This window comes from Doryrhamphus excisus, chromosome 14 (assembly GCF_030265055.1).
Source record: "Doryrhamphus excisus isolate RoL2022-K1 chromosome 14, RoL_Dexc_1.0, whole genome shotgun sequence".
In the NCBI taxonomy this organism is placed as follows: domain Eukaryota; kingdom Metazoa; phylum Chordata; class Actinopteri; order Syngnathiformes; family Syngnathidae; genus Doryrhamphus; species Doryrhamphus excisus.
The window spans coordinates 5833353-5852999 of NC_080479.1; the positions used below are offsets into that span (position 1 = coordinate 5833353).

Below are 19647 nucleotides of genomic sequence, written 5' to 3' on the forward strand. Positions count from 1 at the left end.
AATGAAATACGTGTACTGAATACGGTTCAAAACTATGCAGCAGCGGAAGTTGCATTAATGGCAGCAAGTATTTGATTTCTTATTAGACACGAAAGTATGCTGGCCACACCCCATTGGTGTGGGGTAGTGTGCCTGGTCTACGTAATTAGAGCCCATTATATCTAAAACTGTTGGTCTTACATAAAAATGCACACATTTTATTGCATTCAATGTTTAAAAAAATGTATATGGCTCTCACAGATACACATTTTAAAATATCTGGCCTTCATGGCTCTCGTAGCCAAAAAGGTTCCCGACCCCTGACCTAACGGGTAACTTGGAACATTTAAAAATACAAGTCCGCAGGAACTTGAGGCCACCACATTTTTCAAACAAAAGGTTGGGGAAAAACAAACCAAGGACTTTTTTCACACATGGTTGAGAGTTTCAAAGTCAATGGCATTGAGTCCTCCTTCAGAATAATTTCGAATCATTGTGTTCCAATTAATATACTCGGTTTAATTTTCCATAAGAATTGAAATAATGTAGTGTTGATGGCGGAGGATGTTTTTCTGTCAACATACAGTGACAGGGCAGGATAAACCATTCTAGAAATCCCATCAGCCTTAATTGAAGAGCATTATCCTTCCTTGTAAGGTGAGGTCGCTCTGAAGCCATAGATTTAGCCATCTCCACTTTTGGAGAGAAGTTCCAAAAGTTAGCCGCTCACTTGTAGACCCCATGGATTGCAACCCCGAGATACCCAAGTGAGTTTTTAACAGTAATTCCGCAGAGCGATTGCTTGTCTGTCTCACGAATGAACACAATTTCACATTTCTTTCTATTGATGACCAAACCGGAAGCCTTGGAAAAAGCCTTGGAAAAAGCCTTGGAAAAAGCCTCCAAACCCTCCGAGGCTGATGGGATCTGCTGATCATTTCTTAGAAATGTAAACGTATCCTTTGCTAGTTGACTAATTAATAATGACTCTGAACAAATGAACTTTCAAAGATATTCTACAGAGGCTTCATTAGTCCATAGGCGTGAATGCTTGTGTGGATATTACCTTTGATTGATGGGTGACCTAAAAGACAGCTGGGATAGACCTGGACCTTTTATTCATGTATTACCTCTGGTGACAATTGTCTCATACAACAATAAGTGGTGTGGTGATATACCAGGGGTGCTCATTAAGTCGATCGCGATCCACCGGTCGATCGCGGAGGTGGTACTGGTCGATCGCTGGTCGATCGCGGCGTGACATTAAAAAAATATCATCCCAGCATCAATGCCGTCACTTGATTGACATACAGGGCAGCCATTCAGATGACAACTGAATGTTGCCCTTCGGGCGACCAATCAAATCAAACAACGTCTCTAAGTGCAGCAGAACTTACGATGTCAGCCTATCATCCATCCCCGTTACTTGATTGACATACAGGACAACCAGTCAGATGACAACTGAATTTTGACCTTTAGGTCACCGCTCATGCGTAAACAACGATGCAAAGTGCTAAGCTAGTCGGCGAATTGCGAGATTTTAAGCCCTCGCTAAAGTTTATGGTCACTAAAATGAGTGAAGGAGCTGGACCAAGTAAAAAGGCAAAAACTGGACCAAGTAAAAAGGCAAAAAACATATCACTTCCATACGGATATGGAATATTATACGGATATTATGATACGGATATTATCCATGACTGATAAACATTTGGAAGTGTGCTTGAGGCTGGCTATCAGCAGCTACTGTCCGGACTATGCATCCCTGGCTGGTTCAATTCAGTGCAAGTCATCAAAGTAAACTCAGGTAATTACAAAAAATGTTAATAGTTAATTATGTGTGTTTTGCAATATTGGCTCATTTGGTTATGTAAGGTACATCAACATACATTGTACGTACAAATAATCCTCAATACATTTGAAAATAAATAGATGTTTAGCATTTTTGTAGTGGGTAGATCATTTTGACTCGGTCATTTTAAAAGTAGCTCGCATGCTGAAAAAGTGTGAGCACCCCTGTGATACATGATACGAATTCAGTAGCGGGTCTAGCTATGGGCCGTGGGGGGCGCCGCTAATGTGGAAAGAAAAAAAAAACGAATGCTCAAACTAAATGCTCAGCGCTCACCAAATCCTCATGGAGTCAGGACATGGCAGACGGGCGCCCTCTACAGGCGTGATACTCACGTGATCAAACGTCCACCACGTGATGTGGACGAAACCAACGAGTACAGCCAGGGGGCGGGTGCCGCTGGATTCCAGCCTTCAGGTTCATACAAGGTAAAGAATGGAACTTCCAATAGTAATTGCCCCAAAATAAAGACATGTCATTGTTAATATTATATCTTATACACTCTAAAAACTATTCAGAGTATCTGTTGACACCACTTGATTTAATGCATAAATGCAATGTAAAAATGTAATTAATTGATTTAGATCAAATTTCTAAGTTGCTAACTTTATTTTTTAAGTTATGTTCAAATAATAATGTTGGCTATTATTCATTCATTCATTCATTTTCTACCGCTTTTCCTCACGAGGGTCGCGGGGGTGCTGGAGCCTATCCCAGCTGTCTTCGGGCGTAAGGCGGGGTACACCCTGGACTGGTCGCCAGCCAATCACAGGGCACATATAGACAAACAACCATTCACACTCACATTCATACCTATGGACAATTTGGAGTGGCCAATTAACCTAGCATGTTTTTGGAATGTGGGAGGAAACCGGAGTACCCGGAGAAAACCCACGCATGCACGGGGAGAACATGCAAACTCCACACAGAGATGCCCGGGGGTGGGATTGAACCCTGGTCTCCTAGCTGTGAGGTCTGCGCGCTATGTTGGCTATTACATGAACTTAATTTAGCATGTCATATTGTTGCTAAGCTTAAAACAAAATTCAAGTTGCCATGACTTAATAAAATTAGCTTGGTAACATAATACACACACACATATATATATATATAAAGTTACTGCTATTTAAAAAGCTGTGTGCATTGTTATTATAATTAAGTAGACAACAAATTAAACTACTTTGAATAAAATGATTAAGTCAATTGACTTAACATATTTTTTTGAGTTACGAACTTAAAAACTTGTCCCTATGACAACAATTATTCGGTAAGCATTAATTAAAATAAGCTTTGAGTGAAGAGGAAAAGCTAATTCGTGCAATGCAATATTGTTTGTTGGTTCACAGCAATTTCAAATTTAGTTGTCATAACTAAGAAAGACTAATGGAAACGGTTGCGTTGATTTTTTGTTGTTGAGGCTAAACATTTCTTTTTTGAGTGTATGTACATGATATGGCAGATTCAAATTCAATATAAAATTCAATGCAAATGCAAATGCAAATTCACTTCAATATAAAATATCTACTAAAAGGAAATTGTGAGTGGATATGAGTTTTTGGTTTTTAAGTTTAGCCTTGGCTGCTAGCTGGATGACGATAGGAGATAATAGCCACGTATACATGGACCCAAACATTGCATTCCGTTTATTTGCTCAAATGGAAAGAATTTAGCTTTTGTATACACCTCATTCCGAAACAAAAGTGCCAATCCAAGGGTGGAATATTCCTTTCCCAGTCCCATTGAGGTATCTTGTACCCGCTCAAATGGAAAGTTGTCAGGGTTGTTTTTCTTCTTCTCTTGTATATTGGCGGTTGGCAAGCAGCTTTCGGTGATGTTTACGCTTTATTGACTATTCCGTTTGATTATAGCGGCATGTCGACAAGAGATTGGAATATTCCTTTCCATGTATACCATTGTTTTCGGAAAAGTCAGTGAGTACTTTCATCATCAGTTTCCCATATATTTTTAAAATATGGTAATCTGTAAGGTCTGCCAAAGATAGTTTCATAAGGTGTTAGGCCGTTGGAACTTGTAATGTTTATGTGTAGTTTTACCAAGTCCACGGTCTTTTAGTTTCTTCCATGCACTTTCTGAGTCTGCTTTTTATTGTTCCATTCATCCTTTCTACCAACCCTGCACTCTGTGGGTGGTAGGCACAATGTTTTTTTAGGTCTATATGGAATGCTTGACCTATTCTTGTTACGATCTGATTTACGAAATGTGTGCCGTTATCACTGTAAATTTTTTCTGGAATACCATAGCGTGGAATGATGTCTTTGCATAGACCTTTAGCTACTGTTAGTGCATCTGGATGTTTTGTAGGAAACAGTTCTATCCATTTTGAAAATGAGTCTATTATCACTAAACAGAATCTTTTCCCTTCACTGTTGTTGAGTTCAATGAAGTCCACGTGTATATGTTGGAACGGATAATCTGGTTTAGGAAACTGTCCTCTTTTTGGCCTCAGATTACCTTGAGCGTTGTGTTTCGCACAAACCAAACACGCTCTACAAAAATTTTTCGAATAAGAATTAAAGCCATAGGTCGTATATGTTTGACTGACCAATCCCACCATCCCTCCTGTTGAGACATGTGACTTCCCATGGCTCAATATGGCTGCCCATTTGTATAGGTTCTTGGGTAGGATTGGTTTGTTTTCAGGACATGTGTATATTCCATTTTTTATTTGTGCTCCTTTCCTTTGTCGTTGTTCTTGTTCTTGTTTAGGTGCATTTCTCGTAATATTTCATCGGTTATTTCTTTTTCCAGTTAATGTTAGGATTTTTATTTCTTTTTGTGCTGCTTCTTTGGCTGTTTTGTCTGCAAATGCGTTTCCTCTTGACCAGTGGTCCCCAAACTAAGGCCCGGGGGCCGGACATGGCCCACTTCCACATTTGACCCGGCCCCCTGAACAATAAAGCATGTACATTTTTCTGTCATAGAACTGGAAATGGTAACCTATTGTGACGTGACTACAACCACACTTTGCCCCAGTCATAGAACATAAACAAACAAACAAACTACCCTGACCCTTATGGAGGACCAAAACTGCCAAAATAACAAATAAATAAATAAATAAAAGTGAAAATAAAAACAAAAATGAAAAAAAAATCAAAAAATTAAATACACAAAAATAAATATAAATGGAAATAAAAACAAAAATAAAAAACAAGATTCAAAAATTAAAAATAAATACAAAAATAAATGTAGAAATAAATACAAAAATAAATATATAAATAGAATTTCATATCAATAAATAAATAAAAGCACTCTGCTCTCATATGTATTTATTTCATGCTGCAGACAATGTCAGCTTGAAATGCAGAAGGAAAAACTATTCAAATGAGGGGGCGGTCCTAAGTGTGTCTTGGCTTGAACTGTTCGCCTATTGGTTGATGGACATGTGAGTGCGAAAATCGACTAGGTATGCCTGCAAACGGCCACAGCAAGAGGAAGTCACCACACCACTCTCAATGGCGGTAAATATGGCTGCAATCTCCAGGGATCTCCGTTTGCTAGCAGATATTTCGGATAATGCTTCCCCGGATTACCTGCTTTTCCGGGTGGAAGCCTTATTGGAGCAGTTAATTCACACAAATGAAACAACAGACTCAGTGTCGATCAACCAATAGGTGAACAGTTCAACCCAAGACACACTTAGGACCGCCCCCTCATTTGAATAGTTTTTCCTTCTGCATTTCAAGCTGACATTGTCTGCAGCATGAAATAAATACATATGAGTGCTTTTATTTATTTATTGATATGTCATTCTATTTATATATTTATTTTTGTATTTATTTCTACATTTATTTTTGTATTTAGTTTTAATTTTTGAATCTTGTTTTTTATTTTTGTATTTATTTTTGCTTTTATTTATTTATTTATGTATATATTTTTTTATTTTTGTTTTTATTTCCATTTATATTTATTTTTGTGTATTTAATTTTTGGATTTTTTTTTTCATTTTTGTTTTTATTTTCACTTTTATTTATTTATTTATTTATTATTTTGGCAGTTTTAGTCCTCCATAGACCCTGGGCCCCCTTCAGAGGAGGGAAAAGTCATGTGGCCCTCACTGGAAAAAGTTTGGGGACCCCTGCTCTTGACACTGGGTCAGTTCCTGTTGTGTGGGCCGCACATTTCCATATTGCCAGTTGTTTCATCTTTCATAAGTTTGCAGGCTTCAGTAAGAGCTACTAATTCTGCTGCTTGCGCTGAAAAGTGTTGAGGCAATGCTTCTGCCGTCAGGATCTTGTCATGTGTTACTACAGCGTAGCCCGTTTTCATCTTTTTTAGATGAGCCATCTACAAATAGGGTTTCTCCTTGCTCAAAGGGAGTGTCTTTTAGGTCTGCTCTGCTTTTTGCTGTCTGCTCTGCTAGAGATTGACAATCATGAGCTTCTCCTTCATTTTCTGTGGGAACCAGCGTTGCTGGATTGAGTGCTGTGCATCTTTCTATTTTTAGATGCGGTTGTGACAGTAATATTGACATGCAAGACAGACGTCTTGCCGGTGACAGGAAGCTCATCTTTGTCTGCAATAGCAGGGCCGACACTGCATGTGGAACTTTTAGTATGAGAGGATGGAAAAGTATTATGTCTGCACTTGAGGTCACTGCTCTCACACAATGTGGTAAGGCACATGCTACTGCATCCATTTTAGTTGAGTAATAGGCCACAGGCCTTCATTTATTTCCATGCATTTGTGTCAACACTGAGGTGATAAAATGTCCTTTGCAATCTACCATTTGTACGAATTCCTTTTGATAATCTGGTAGGGCGAGTGTACTGCTGCTAACCATGGATTGTTTCAATTTGCAAAGGGCCTCCTCAGCTTCAGTTGTCCATTTTAGTTTATCTGACATTTTTTATTTTTCTTTGTACATGAGTGAGTTTAATGGTGCCGTCAATTCTGCATAACTTGGAACCCAACTTCTACAATAGTTTGTAAGTCCTAAAAAGGACATAATTTGTTTGTTTTTTTTTGCTTGCAATACGGCGGTTTTTCTTTCTTCTAATATAGTTCTTCCTCCTGCACTCAGCTGATGTCCTAGACCAGGGGTGCTCACACTTTTTCAGCATGCGAGCTACTTTTAAAATGACCGAGTCCAAATGATCTACCCACTACAAAAATGCAAAACATCTATTTATTTTCAAATGTATTGAGGATTATTTGTACGTACAATGTATGTTGATGTACCTTACATAACCAAATGAGCCAATATTGCAAAACACACATAATTAACTATTAACATTTTTTGTAATTACCTCCACATTACTCCACATTTCCCTTCTTTGGTACTGCGATGGTAGAATGGCATCTGAGGCAAACGCACTTCGAAAAAGACATTGTGAAAAAAAAGTCCACCTCCCATTCCGTATGGAAGTGATATGTTTTTGCCTTTTTACTTGGTCCAGTTTTTGCCTTTTTACTTGGTCCAGCTCCTTCACTCATTTTAGTGACCATAAACTTTAGCGAGGGCTTAAAATCTCGCAATTCGCCGACTAGCTTAGCACTTTGCATCGTTGTTTACGCATGAGCGGTGACCTAAAGGTCAAAATTCAGTTGTCATCTGACTGGTTGTCCTGTATGTCAATCAAGTAACGGGGATGGATGATAGGCTGACATCGTAAGTTCTGCTGCACTTAGAGACGTTGTTTGATTTGATTGGTCGCCCGAAGGGCAACATTCAGTTGTCATCTGAATGGCTGCCCTGTATATCAATCAAGTGACGGCATTGATGCTGGGATGATATTTTTTTAATGTCACGCCGCGATCGACCAGCGATCGACCAGTACCACCTCCGCGATCGACCGGTAGATCGCGATCGACTTAATGAGCACCCCTGTCCTAGATATTTGACCTTTTCTTGACAGAATTGTAGTTTATTTTTGCTCACTTTATGGCCTTCTGCAGCTAGATGTTTTAGCAAGGCTATAGTGTCTGCTTCACAGTCTTCCCGTGTCTCAGATGCTACTAATATATCATCCACATACGTAAGTAGCTGGCTTTTTCTTGGAGGCTCGAAGGTTGACAGACTTGAATTAATCACTTGAGAGTAAATTGTGGGACTTTCACAATACCCTTGAGGTAATCTGGTATGGGTGTATCTTTTTCCTTTGAAAGTAAATGCAAACCAATATCGGCTGTCCTTGTGTACTGGTACTGAGAAGAATGCATTACTTATGTCTATCACTGTGAAGAATTTAGCTTTTGGATTTAGCGAATTTAGCAGCGTGTGTGGATCTGCAACACATGGAGATCTGCGTTGTTTACTGCTATCAAGTCCTGAACCATCCTCCACCCTGTTCATGGAGGTGCCTTTTTCACAGGAAATATTGGTGTGTTTACTGGGGAGTCAGCACATTCTATTAATACACCTGCCTTTTTTAGATCTTCAATCACTGGCTCTGTTCCTGCCATTGCATCTGGTTTTAGGGGGTATTGTTTTATCCTGGGACGATGTTCTGCTTTGGGTCTAATTATGACAGGTGCTGCTCCTTTCACTAACCCTACATCTGTTGGTCCTTGAGACCATAGCTCTGAAGGAATTTGCTTCAGTAGCTCTTCCTGTTCTTCAGAGAAGAATATCTGTCATCTTTGAATCTTTGCTGAGTGTACTCCTGATTGGACTGTTACAGACCAAAACAGTGCCTCTTTTGATAATTCAGTGGATTCACTATACCAAGTGTTGGTGCCCGTCGCTACCCAATCACATGCTCTTTCACCTCTGTCCACCAGCTTCCCAAGATCTTTCCATCCAATATTTCTGCTTTTAAATAGCGAAATGTGAGGCTCGTGGTATTGTTTGAATAGTGGCTCAACTTGTTTTGGTAAGGTAACAGCTGCTGCAGCATTGGCTACCCCATCATTGGCTACCCCATCATTGGCTACCCCATCATTGGCTACCCCATCATTGGCTACCCCATCATTGGCTACCCCATCATTGGCTACCCCATCATTGGCTACCCCATCGGAGTACACACATAGGTCACTGTTATTTTGGCCGGAGTGACTTTGTCGAGGTTCTCTTTATACTTGGAATCAGGATTAGCAGTGAACCACGTAGTGACATGCAAGTCATCTGGTGACATTTGGTCTTGCACCTGCTCTACTGCTTCCTTTCCTTTAGTCATGAGGTGAGCTCCCATGGATGTGGAAGGCTTGTTGGGAATATCTAATGTATAGTAGTAGTTAGGTTTTCCTACCCCCTGTACTACATATACTTCTTCTGGCTTTTGCCTGGTTATTTTTAGTCCCTCAGGGGTTGGTACTATGGCTAAGCCTAAGGCGACTAAACCATCTCTCCCTAGTAGGTTTACTGGGCATTCTGGTAACATTAAGACGGACAATTGGCATGACTTGCCGTCCGGGTCTCTGAGCCACAAAGGCTCAGTTTCTTGAACTCTTTTCGTGACACCTTGCGCTGCACGTACTATGGCATAGCTGGAGCTAGGCAGCGCATGTGGCAATGTTTCTTTAATGGTAGTCCTGCACGCACCAGTATCACAGAGGAATTTGACTGGAGTTCCTTGAACAAACAGTGTCATTTCTGGCCTCATTTTTTCTTCATAGAATAGATCTTCTAAATTTAGGATTTCTTCCTCTCCTAGTATTTCTTCAGGTTTCTCTGATTGCTGTTCTCGTCCTAGTCATGCTCTTCGTTGGTTATGTGGGAAGGGGTTGGTTCTGCAATCTTTGGCAATGTGACCCTCCTTCCCGCAAGACCAACAAGGTTGTCATTTGGTGGTAGTCCGAATCCTCTACCTCCACCTCTGGACTGCTGATAAAAAACAGCAACTCCTTCTTCCCCGTGGTAGAAGACTAACTCCTTTTTCCCTTTTTTACTTTTAATAACCTTTTCAGCATGGAGGGCATGATTTATATATTCTGCAAGTGTCCCTCCACTCATGCCTATGTAATGGCGATTTACCCATCCATTAATGTCTGCGAGAGAACCTGAGTGCAGTGCATTCTTCAATTGTTGTTTGTAGGGTCCAATCTCGTTCTCGTCGGGATCTAATAATAATAATAAGAAATAATAATAATATAAAATAATAATAACAAATAATATAAAATAATACTAAATGTATTCTTCTTATTATACATTTATAAAGCACTTTACATCATCATAATAATAAAAAAATAATGTAAAATAATAATAACAAATAATATCAAATAATAATACATTTATTCTAATTATTATAAATTTATAACGTACTTTACATCAAATAAATGATCTTAAAGTGCACATATAGCAGATTGCATAACACTTTTACAGATTTAATAATTTCGTTATTTGATGCGGTCTGTTGTTTACAAAGTGCTCCTGAAAAAAGGGACACAGGCACATAATAATAATAATAATAACAACAAATAATATCAATATAAATAATAATATATTTATTATTATAAATTTATAACACACTTTACATCAAATACATGATCTCAAAGTGCCCATAAAGCAGATTGCATGACACTTTTACAGGTACAATAATTCCAGCTGGACTGTTACGTGTAAAATATCGAGTCTGGCCCCTCGTCAATTTTGTTAAATGAATGCGGCCCGCCAGTCAAAAAGTTTGCCCACCCCTGAGCTAACCTTACTTGGTGGCTATACACTAGCTGCTGTTCATTTCTTTTCTTGGTGAGAGTTTTCATGGTGATCATGTGGATGTAAGTCAAATGCAATTTAAGGACACACCTCTACACTGCTAATGACAAGTGGCTGACCTTCAGCAGGGTGCTCCCACTGGACCGCCTCACCATTCAGGCCGTCCAACTGTCTCCGCTGAAGCTCCATCTTCTGCCGGTGCCCCCAAACAGCCCCAGGATGTCGTCCACGGCCGCCGTCGGCCACTCCCTGACAAACCTCCTCAGAGTCTCCATCTCCGGGGGCGGTCCGATGCCAGTGTGAGGCTGCCCGGAGGTGCTGACAGCCGGCAGGCATGTTTTGTCATTGAGTGGACGGCTGGCTCCGAAAACGGAAAAGTACCGCAACACCGTTGTGGTCCATCAAAAGCACACCTCCATTTTCCACAAAATAACACTTACACGTGATAAAAAAAATACTCATTCATTAATTGTTTTACCTCTTATCCTCACAATAGCCTATCCCAGCTGTCTTCAGGCAAGAGGTCCACGCTGGACTGGTGGCCAGCCAATCACAGGGCACATATAGACAAACAACCATTCACACTCACATTCATACCTATGGACAATTTGGAGTGGCTAATTAACCTAGCATGTTTTTGGAATGGGGGAGGAAACCGGAGTACCCGGAGAAAACCCACGCATGCACGGGAAGAACATGCAAACTCCACACAGAGATGGCGGAGGGTGGAATCGAACACCAGTATCCTAGCTGTGTGCCCTGCACAAATATAATAATAATAATAATAATTATATATATATATATATATATATATATCAAACATATATATATATTAATATTTATATATATTTAAATAAAATAAAAATATATAATAAAACAAAATAATGTAAGGGTAAACGTGCTAAATGGCGCCGCCTGGTGCTCAGCGTCGCTCACCTCCACTTGACAACATGAGGCTTTTTATGATTATATACTGGCATTCCTCCACGTGCCTGCTGGACGGCAGCAGTACCACGGAATGATCCTTGGTACTTCGATACCTCGTGTACTTTTGATTCAGTGTACTTACTGCATTACCCTCAACGAGAGAACTTGTGAATGAACCGCTGGGAGCGAGTGAGTGACTTAGAGTGCGCGTGCGCATTTGTGCTCACGTAGTAGTGATGAGAATTTCGGTTCTTTGAAGAGACTCGCTTATTTTGGCTCGGATCCTACAAAGAATCGACTCTTTCGGCTTCTTTGCTGCTTAAAATTGATAATAATAAAGTACAATTATATTATTATTTTTATGCATCATGGAATAGATTGCGATGAAAATCGTGGTTTTTGGATAATAATTCAAAACAAAACAGCTGCTCTCCATGAATGAAAAGTAAATCGTGTATAATACAAATAAGTGTTTGCATGAGCATTCAAGCATTCGACACGAGCTAATTCGGCAGAGATGGAACAGTTGACGTGAGTGTCGGTCACGTGACCCCGAGTGTGTGGTCATAAAACAAACAGTCGCGGTTCATTTCTGCTACTATTGCGACACGAAGACAAAAGAACACTCCCAACGCCTGCTTCAGTCCATCGTGACGAAATGGCAGGCTATCGCGCAGGAGTCGACTTTACCAGCCGTATCGTTCGCGAACGACACACCACGATCACCTAGTCTGGGTGTGTCCCGCCAAGGGAGCAGGTAGTGCTGCATTTTGGGCTGAGCTCGGAGGACGATGTCGCTGGTTGCCTTTCTGCTCTGCTTCTTGGGTAAGAACTCACTTTAGAACAACATCTGGGTCCGGGTGCCGGTCCCGGCCCACACCTCGATTCCGGCAGCGCGCAGGTGAGACCGGTGTGAACTCTCGTCTTCCCTCCCCAGGATGTTGCGCGGCGCAGGACATTTTGCCGCCAGGCCCAGTGGACGCCATCGTGGGTAGGAACGTGACGCTAGGAACCCTGCTGGACCGGCCCGCGTACTCCTTAATCATCTGGAACTTCAACAACGGGCGCGAGCAGTTTAACGTCGCCACCTTGAGCCGTTCCGCTCTCAACGTGAACCAACACTACCAAGGCCGCGCGGAGGTGGACAAGCAAAACGGCTCCCTGCACCTGAGCGCGATCACGACGGCCGACAGCGGGGACTACAGCGTCACCATCCTGACCGAGGATCTCCAGACGCAGACAGACGACATCGAGCTGCGCGTCCTCGGTGAGTGCACGCCCGCGCCCGCGCACCCGCCCTTCTTGTAAGTTCACTTTCCCGATCGGTCGATCGATACGCGCGTCGCTCCGGGACTACTTTCCTTGGCGTGGGGGCCGTTAGACAAAAGTCATGGGACGGCAAGCTCTTGTTTGCGTTGGCGCTCAGGAGGACAACATTCCACAAACCAACGTGCACGCGCAGGGCGTGGCTGCGCTCCGACTGCACTTTTACACACAAATGAAAAGCAGTCCTCAACGGTTTTCCCAGAATTCCTGCAGGCGACGCTTGCGTCATTTCATGGACGGGGAAGCGCAGGCTCCACCTCCTTGTTTGTTTGTAAATGTAAATGTCCATGATGATGACGATGATGATGATGATGGTGATGACGGTCACATGATGGATGCAGAGCGTGTGTCCAGCGTGGTCATCAGCTCCAACCTCCAGGAGGCGGTGGAGCACAACAGCACGTTGGTCCTGACCTGCGCCGCCAAAGGCTCCTTCCTCAAGTTCTCCTGGCTCAACAAGACCGCGCGCATCGCGGCCGACGGCAAGCGCCTGCTGATCAAAGACGTCAGTGTATCCTTGGACGACCTTGGTGTCATTGTCCGCCTCTGCTGAGACGCTTTGTCTTTGCCGCCACAGAGTGACGCGTCCAGCCAGCTGACCATCAATGACGTTCTCCGCACCGACCTGGTGGGCCCCATCTACTGCGTGGCTGCTAACAAGCTGGAGACGGAGAAGAGCGCCCCCTTTGACCTCATTGTCCACTGTGAGTGCGGCACCCTCGCTGCTTTAGCAGGCTCATAAGCTAACAATGCTAATGCATGATTCTAAGGCAACAATGCAAGCGGCTAGCAGCATTAGCGTGTTGCTAAGCTATCCGTTATTATGTTGCTAAGGTAACATGCGGACAGCTAGCATGTAGCAGTAGCATGTAGCTAAGCTAGTGTGATAGGAGCTACCTGCATTAGCATGATGCTAAGCTAACAATGCGAGCAGCTAGCAGCGTTAGCATGTTCCTACACCTGCTTCCTCTTTGTGACCTCGACTTCCTCTTTACGATCCCCCGCCCCACTTCCTCCTTTTGACACACCTACTTCCTACTTTCTCTTTATGGCAGCCCTACTTCCCCTTTAAGATTCTTACTTCCTTTACGGTCCTGCTACTTCCTCTTTTTGATACCCCATTTTCTTTACAGCACCCCATTTCCTCTTTATGACCCCTACTTCCTTTCTACAATGTCTGCTTCCTTTATGGCACATCTACTTCCTCTTTATGACCTTTACTTCCTCTCTACAATGTCTGCTTCCTTTATGACAATTCTACTTCCTCTTTATGACCCCTACTTCCTCTCTACAATGTCTGCTTCCTTTATGACACTTCTACTTCCTCTTTATGACCCCTACTTCCTTAATGACGCTCCTATTTCCTCTTTTTGACTCCTACTTTCTTTACAGCACCCGTTTCCTATTTCCTCTTTATGACCCCTACTTCCTCTCTACAATCTCTGCTTCCTTTACGACACCTCTACTTCCCCTTTATGACCCCTACTTCCTCTTAAAGATATCTACTTCCTTTACGACACCTCTACTTCCCCTTTATAACCCCTACTTCCTCTTAAAGATATCTACTTCCTTTACGACACCTCTACTTCCCCTTTATAACCCCTACTTCCTCTTAAAGATATCTACTTCCTTTATGACACCTCTACATCCCCTTTATGACCCCACTTCCTCTTAAAGATATCTACTTCCTTTACGACACCTCTACTTCCCCTTTATGACCCCTACTTCCTCTTAAAGATATCTACTTCCTTTACGACACCTCTACATCCCCTTTATGACCCCTACTTCCTCTTAAAGATATCTACTTCCTTTACGACACCTCTACTTCCCCTTTATGACCCCACTTCCTCTTAAAGATATCTACTTCCTTTACGACACCTCTACTTCCCCTTTATAACCCCTACTTCCTCTTAAAGATATCTACTTCCTTTATGACACCTCTACATCCCCTTTATGACCCCTACTTCCTCTTAAAGATATCTACTTCCTTTATGACACCTCTACATCCCCTTTATGACCCCTACTTCCTCTTTATGAGCCCTACTTCCTCAATGACACCCCTATTTCCTCTTTTTGACTCCTACTTCCTTTACGACAGCCCTGTTTTCTATTTCCTCTTTATGTCCCCTACTTCCCATTCGGCACCCCTATTTCCTCTTCATGTCCCCTACTTCCTCTTTAAAATCCCAACTTCCTTTAGGAGACCCCCACTTCCACTTTAGGACAAGCTTACTTGTCCTTTTTCATTGGGTTGCATTAGCAGGCTGCTAAGCTAAGATGCTAGGTCAGCATGTTGCTAGGCTAACAATGCTAGCAGCTGACTGCAGTAGCATGATGCCAAGGTACCATGGAGTATAAGAGCGTGCACGTGAGTGGTGGCGGTGCACGTTTGGGGTTCGCTCGAGTGTTGATATGGCAGCACTTTGGCCACGCCTCCACGGAGCCACAGTGCTGAGCACACACGGCGTGTGTACGCTGCCGTTATTCATTAAACCGTCTGACTTCCTCACAATGCCGTCCCGATGTCACATGACCGCTGACCTGGCCATCACGTGACATGACATCGTCATCTTCAGACGGCCCAGACGAGATCACCCTCTTGCCGAAAGACGTGCCACAGTTCGTACGAGCCGGCTCCGACTTTAACCTGACGTGTGCGACGCGGTCCAGCCCTCCCGCCACCTTCACGTGGTACCAGAACCAGACCGCGATGGAGTTCGGGGAGCCCGTCATGCCGCTAAAGATCGTGCAGAAGCACCCGCAGTGGCAGCGCATGTCCACGTACACGTGCAGAGCCACCAACGCCAAGACGCGGCGCCAGGTCACCTCCCGCGCCGTTTCCTTCGCCGTGATGGGTGAGTTAGGCCGCCTGTTTTGTTTGACGCAAGCGTGGTCATGTGACCGCTGTAGGACATGAGTCAGTGGACACACACGCACTTTGCAGGTGTGGCGCTTCTTGTACGTTTCCTTACATTTCTTTGACAAACCTGCTGGACAGGTATGGGGGGGTGGTGGTTGGGGGGGGGGGTGTCACTGGGGGATGGGCTTACATTCACTCCTTTGCTTTCTGCTTCTTCATGTTTCATCACAGCACCCATACTTCCTCTTTAAGACACCCCTGCTTCCTTTATGGGACCCCTACTTCCTCTTTAAGACACCCCTGCTTCCTTTATGGGACCCCTACTTCCTCTTTAAGACACACCTGCTTCCTTTGTGACTCATCTACTTTGTCTTTATGGCCCCTACTTCCTCTTTATGGCCCCTACTTCCTCTTTATGACCCTTACTTCCTCCTTAAGATACCCCTACTTCCTCTTTATGACCCTTACTTCCTCTTTAAAATACCCTTACTTCCTCTTTATGACCATTACTTCCTCCTTAAGATACCCCTACTTCCTCTTTATGACCCTTACGTCCTCCTTAAGATACCCTACTTCCTCTTTAAAATACCCCTACTTCATCTTTATGATCCTTACTTCCTCCTTAACATACCCCTACTTCCTCTTTATGATCCTTACTTCCTCTTTATGACCCCTACTTCCTCTTTATGACCCTTACTTCCCCTTTGAGATACCCCTACTTCCCATTTATGACCCTTACTTCCTCCTTAAGATACCACTACTTCCTCTTTATGACCCTTACTTCCTCTATAAGATACCCCTACTTCCTCTTTATGACCCTTACTTCCTCTATAAGATACCCCTACTTCCCCTTTATGATTCCTCCTTCCTCCTTAAGATACCCCTACTTCCTCTTTAAAATACCCGTACTTCCTCTTTATGACCCTTACTTCCTCCTTAAGATACCCCTACTTCCTCTTTATGGCCCTTATTTCCTCCTTAAGATACCCCTACTTCTTTTTTATGATCCTTACTTCCTCTTTATGACCCCTACTTCCTCTTTATGATCCTTACTTCCTCCTTAACATACCCCTACTTCCTCTTTATGATCCTTACTTCCTCTTTATGACTCCTACTTCCTCTTTATGATCCTTACTTCCTCTTTATGATCCTTACTTCCTCTATAAGATACCCCTACTTCCCCTTTGTGATCCTTACTTCCTCTTTAAGATACCCCTACGTCCTCTTTATGACCCTTACCTCCTCCTTCAGATACCCCTACTTCCTCTTTATGGCCCTTACTTCCTCCTTAAGATACCCCTACTTCCTTTTTATGATCCTTACTTCCCCTTTATGACCACCACTTCCTCTTTATGATCCTTACTTCCCTTTTAAGATACCTCTACTTCCTCTTTATGACCCCTACTTCCTCTTTATGATCCTTACTTCCACTTTATGACCACCACTTCCTCTTTATGATCCTTACTTCCCTTTTAAGATACCTCTACTTCCTCTTTATGATCCTTACTTCCTCTTTATGACCACCACTTCCTCTTTATGATCCTTACTTCCCTTTTAAGATACCTCTACTTCCTCTTTATGACCCTTACTTCCTCTATAAGATACCCCTACTTCCTCTTTATGACCCTTACTTCCTCTATAAGATACCCCTACTTCCTCTTTATGACCCCTGCTTCCTTTGCAACACCTCAAAGAGCGTCCAAGTTCTTTTTAATGACTTCCTTGTTCTCCTCACAGAGCCCCTGTCGGGCGTGAAGATGAGCGGTCCGAGTGCCGTGCTCATGGCGGGAAACGGCACAGCCAACCTGAGTTGCCAGGTGACGAAGGGCGCAGTGACGAGTGGGACGTGGCAGAAGGACGGGAAGCCGCTGGTGGCTGGCGGGCGTGTGACGCTGGCGGCCGACGGCAGCTGGGTGAGCATCTCGCCGCTGCAGAAGGAGGACAACGGCGAGTACGAGTGTCGGCTCGCCAACGCAGTCAGCGTCCAGACGGCTTCGTACAAGATGGTGGTCAACTGTGAGTGTTCTGGCCTGCGGGACTGCTAACTTCCTTAGCATTAGCTGAGGTCGTTGAGCCATGCTGGCGTGTTGAGGAGCGGGGTGGCATCACTGACGTCACTTCCTGTTTGCAGTCGGGCCCGAGGCGGTGATGGTGAGCGGTGAGAATGCGGTGGAGGTGCGAGATGCCGTGAAGCTTGTGTGCTCGGCTTCCTCCGTCCCCGCCCCCAGCTTCACGTGGAAGTTCAACGGCACGCTGACCGACGTCAAAGCGGCCACGTACGTCATCGGCGAGGCCGTGTACAAGAACACGGGAGCGTACATGTGCCAGGCGTACAACGCCGTCACAGGAAAGACCGCCACGTACACGCACAACCTGTCCGTCAAAGGTGAGACACACCGTGGGAGGGGCTTCCGACTTATACCTCTCACTTCCTGTGATGTCCCCGCAGAGGAGGGCGCGCTGGACGAAGGCCTGTCGGACGGCGCCATCGCCGGAATCGTCATCGGCATCCTGGCCGCTTTGGGCGTGGCCATCGCCGTCATCATGTACTGCAGACAGAAAGTTCCGTGAGTACTCCGCGCTTGTGTGTTTGCTGAGCGCCAACCTGTGGCCCGCTTCCTGCCGTTAGCACGCCCGCCTGGGCGTCTTGGCGTCTGGAAGCTTCACAAGAAGCAGCTTGTTTTTTATTGGATGACACGCACGCCGGGAATTATCTCCGACCGAATTCTCCTCATTCTTGGCGTCTTGCAACATGTTGCCCTCGTGCACACACACACACACACACACACAAGTCCTCCCTGCATGCCCCTCCCACTGACTGTGTGTGTGTGTGTCCTCAGGGTGGAGTCGCCATACTAGTGAGCTCGATGGTGCGGGTAAGTCACATGACACGGTTTGGGAATGACTGCTGACGAATGACATGGTGTTGCGTCCTCAGGAGGTACCGGGCCAAACAACCCAAATCCCCCCCCCCCCCCCCACGCCACCCCGCCAACGCCATTCCCATCCCCCCACCCGGGATCCAGCTGGTTTCCTAGGAAAACATCAGACTCGACTGAACCGCGGATCTCGAACTCAGCTTCACGGCTGAACTCTTCTTGGCTGTCAATCATCTTGATCTTTGTCTGTGCCTTCATCACCTGACCGCTCGTAGGCCCCGCCCACCACTCCCCCTGAGGGAAACTGCAAACATGTCAAGACGCCGGGAAGGAAGTCCAATCCACTGTCGCCATGATGGAAACCCAAGGACACACAATCACACACACACACACACACACACACACTCAGTGATACCGTGGTGGGCGGAGTCTAAGCAGAATGAATTTGAAATATTTGTATGCTCTTGTCGTTAAAGAGGTTATCGTTAGTGAATGATAACAATAAAAGTTCTATCAAGGTCGTCGCCACAACGAGCTCACCTCTTTCCTGTCCTCCCACTTGGCGCCTGCGGGGGCAGCAGTGAGCGAGATGAGACGTTGCTAAGGTGACCCGCAGCCGGTGTTTGTTTTGAAAGGGGAGTGGGGGGCGGGGGGTGAGGGGTGGGGTTCGTGCTCAGTGGGGATGTTTCAGGACAAGACCGGACTCGCTGTGGGCGGCGACATGCTTTGACTTTCGGAGGGAGAAAACCTGGCAACATATTTGACGTTTTACTTTTATGAAGATGTGATTTGCTTCGTCAGCAGGCTTCAAATTGTGCGTGCGTGCGCGTGTGCGTGTGTTATATCAGACCTGTACGTGCACTGATCTCCAGTGGGAAAGTATTTATTGTTTACAAACTGGAGCTGAAGATCGTGTTTACTGTCTTTGCGTAATAAAGAGGTCACGTGATTTGGAAACGCGCGCTCATCAAAACCGGGAAATGACTCCATCGGGATGTTCCTCGTGCACACCTTGCTACTTTGTGATGACTTCCTGTTGCAACATTGGGATTAATAAAAGTCGAAAGGAATGGTTTCTTGTTTTCTTTGACCTACCACGTCCTCACCTCACCCCCCCCACCCCCCTTTCGTGAACAAGCCATGACTTGAAAACACACACCATCGCTCCCTGAACGCACCGCAGTCGTTGGAACCTGTTTGTCCGCTATTGTTC

The 19647-nt window shown here is 44.3% G+C and overlaps 1 protein-coding gene across 1 annotated transcript; it reads left to right on the plus strand.

The window, feature by feature from the left end:
* Positions 1–12030: 12030 nt before the first annotated feature.
* si:ch211-264f5.6 (carcinoembryonic antigen-related cell adhesion molecule 5) lies at positions 12031–19500 on the plus strand. Its single transcript, XM_058046832.1, has 10 exons — positions 12031–12194; positions 12307–12636; positions 13037–13200; positions 13273–13399; positions 15272–15550; positions 17293–17571; positions 17687–17941; positions 18005–18122; positions 18396–18431; positions 18494–19500. Exons 1-9 carry the CDS (start codon positions 12161–12163, stop codon positions 18412–18414), a joined length of 1605 nt encoding a protein of 534 aa, XP_057902815.1. The 5' UTR covers positions 12031–12160; the 3' UTR covers positions 18415–18431; positions 18494–19500.
* The last annotated feature ends 147 nt before the right edge of the window (positions 19501–19647 follow it).

Bases quoted from the DNA above. Each gene is read 5' to 3' on its own strand.
- si:ch211-264f5.6 (XM_058046832.1), top strand. From the start codon at position 12,161: ATGTCGCTGGTTGCCTTTCTGCTCTGCTTCTTGG. The intron at 12,637-13,036 runs GTGAGTGCACGC...TGATGGATGCAG, and splicing joins CATCGAGCTGCGCGTCCTCG to AGCGTGTGTCCAGCGTGGTC. The intron at 17,572-17,686 runs GTGAGTGTTCTG...TCCTGTTTGCAG, and splicing joins GTACAAGATGGTGGTCAACT to TCGGGCCCGAGGCGGTGATG.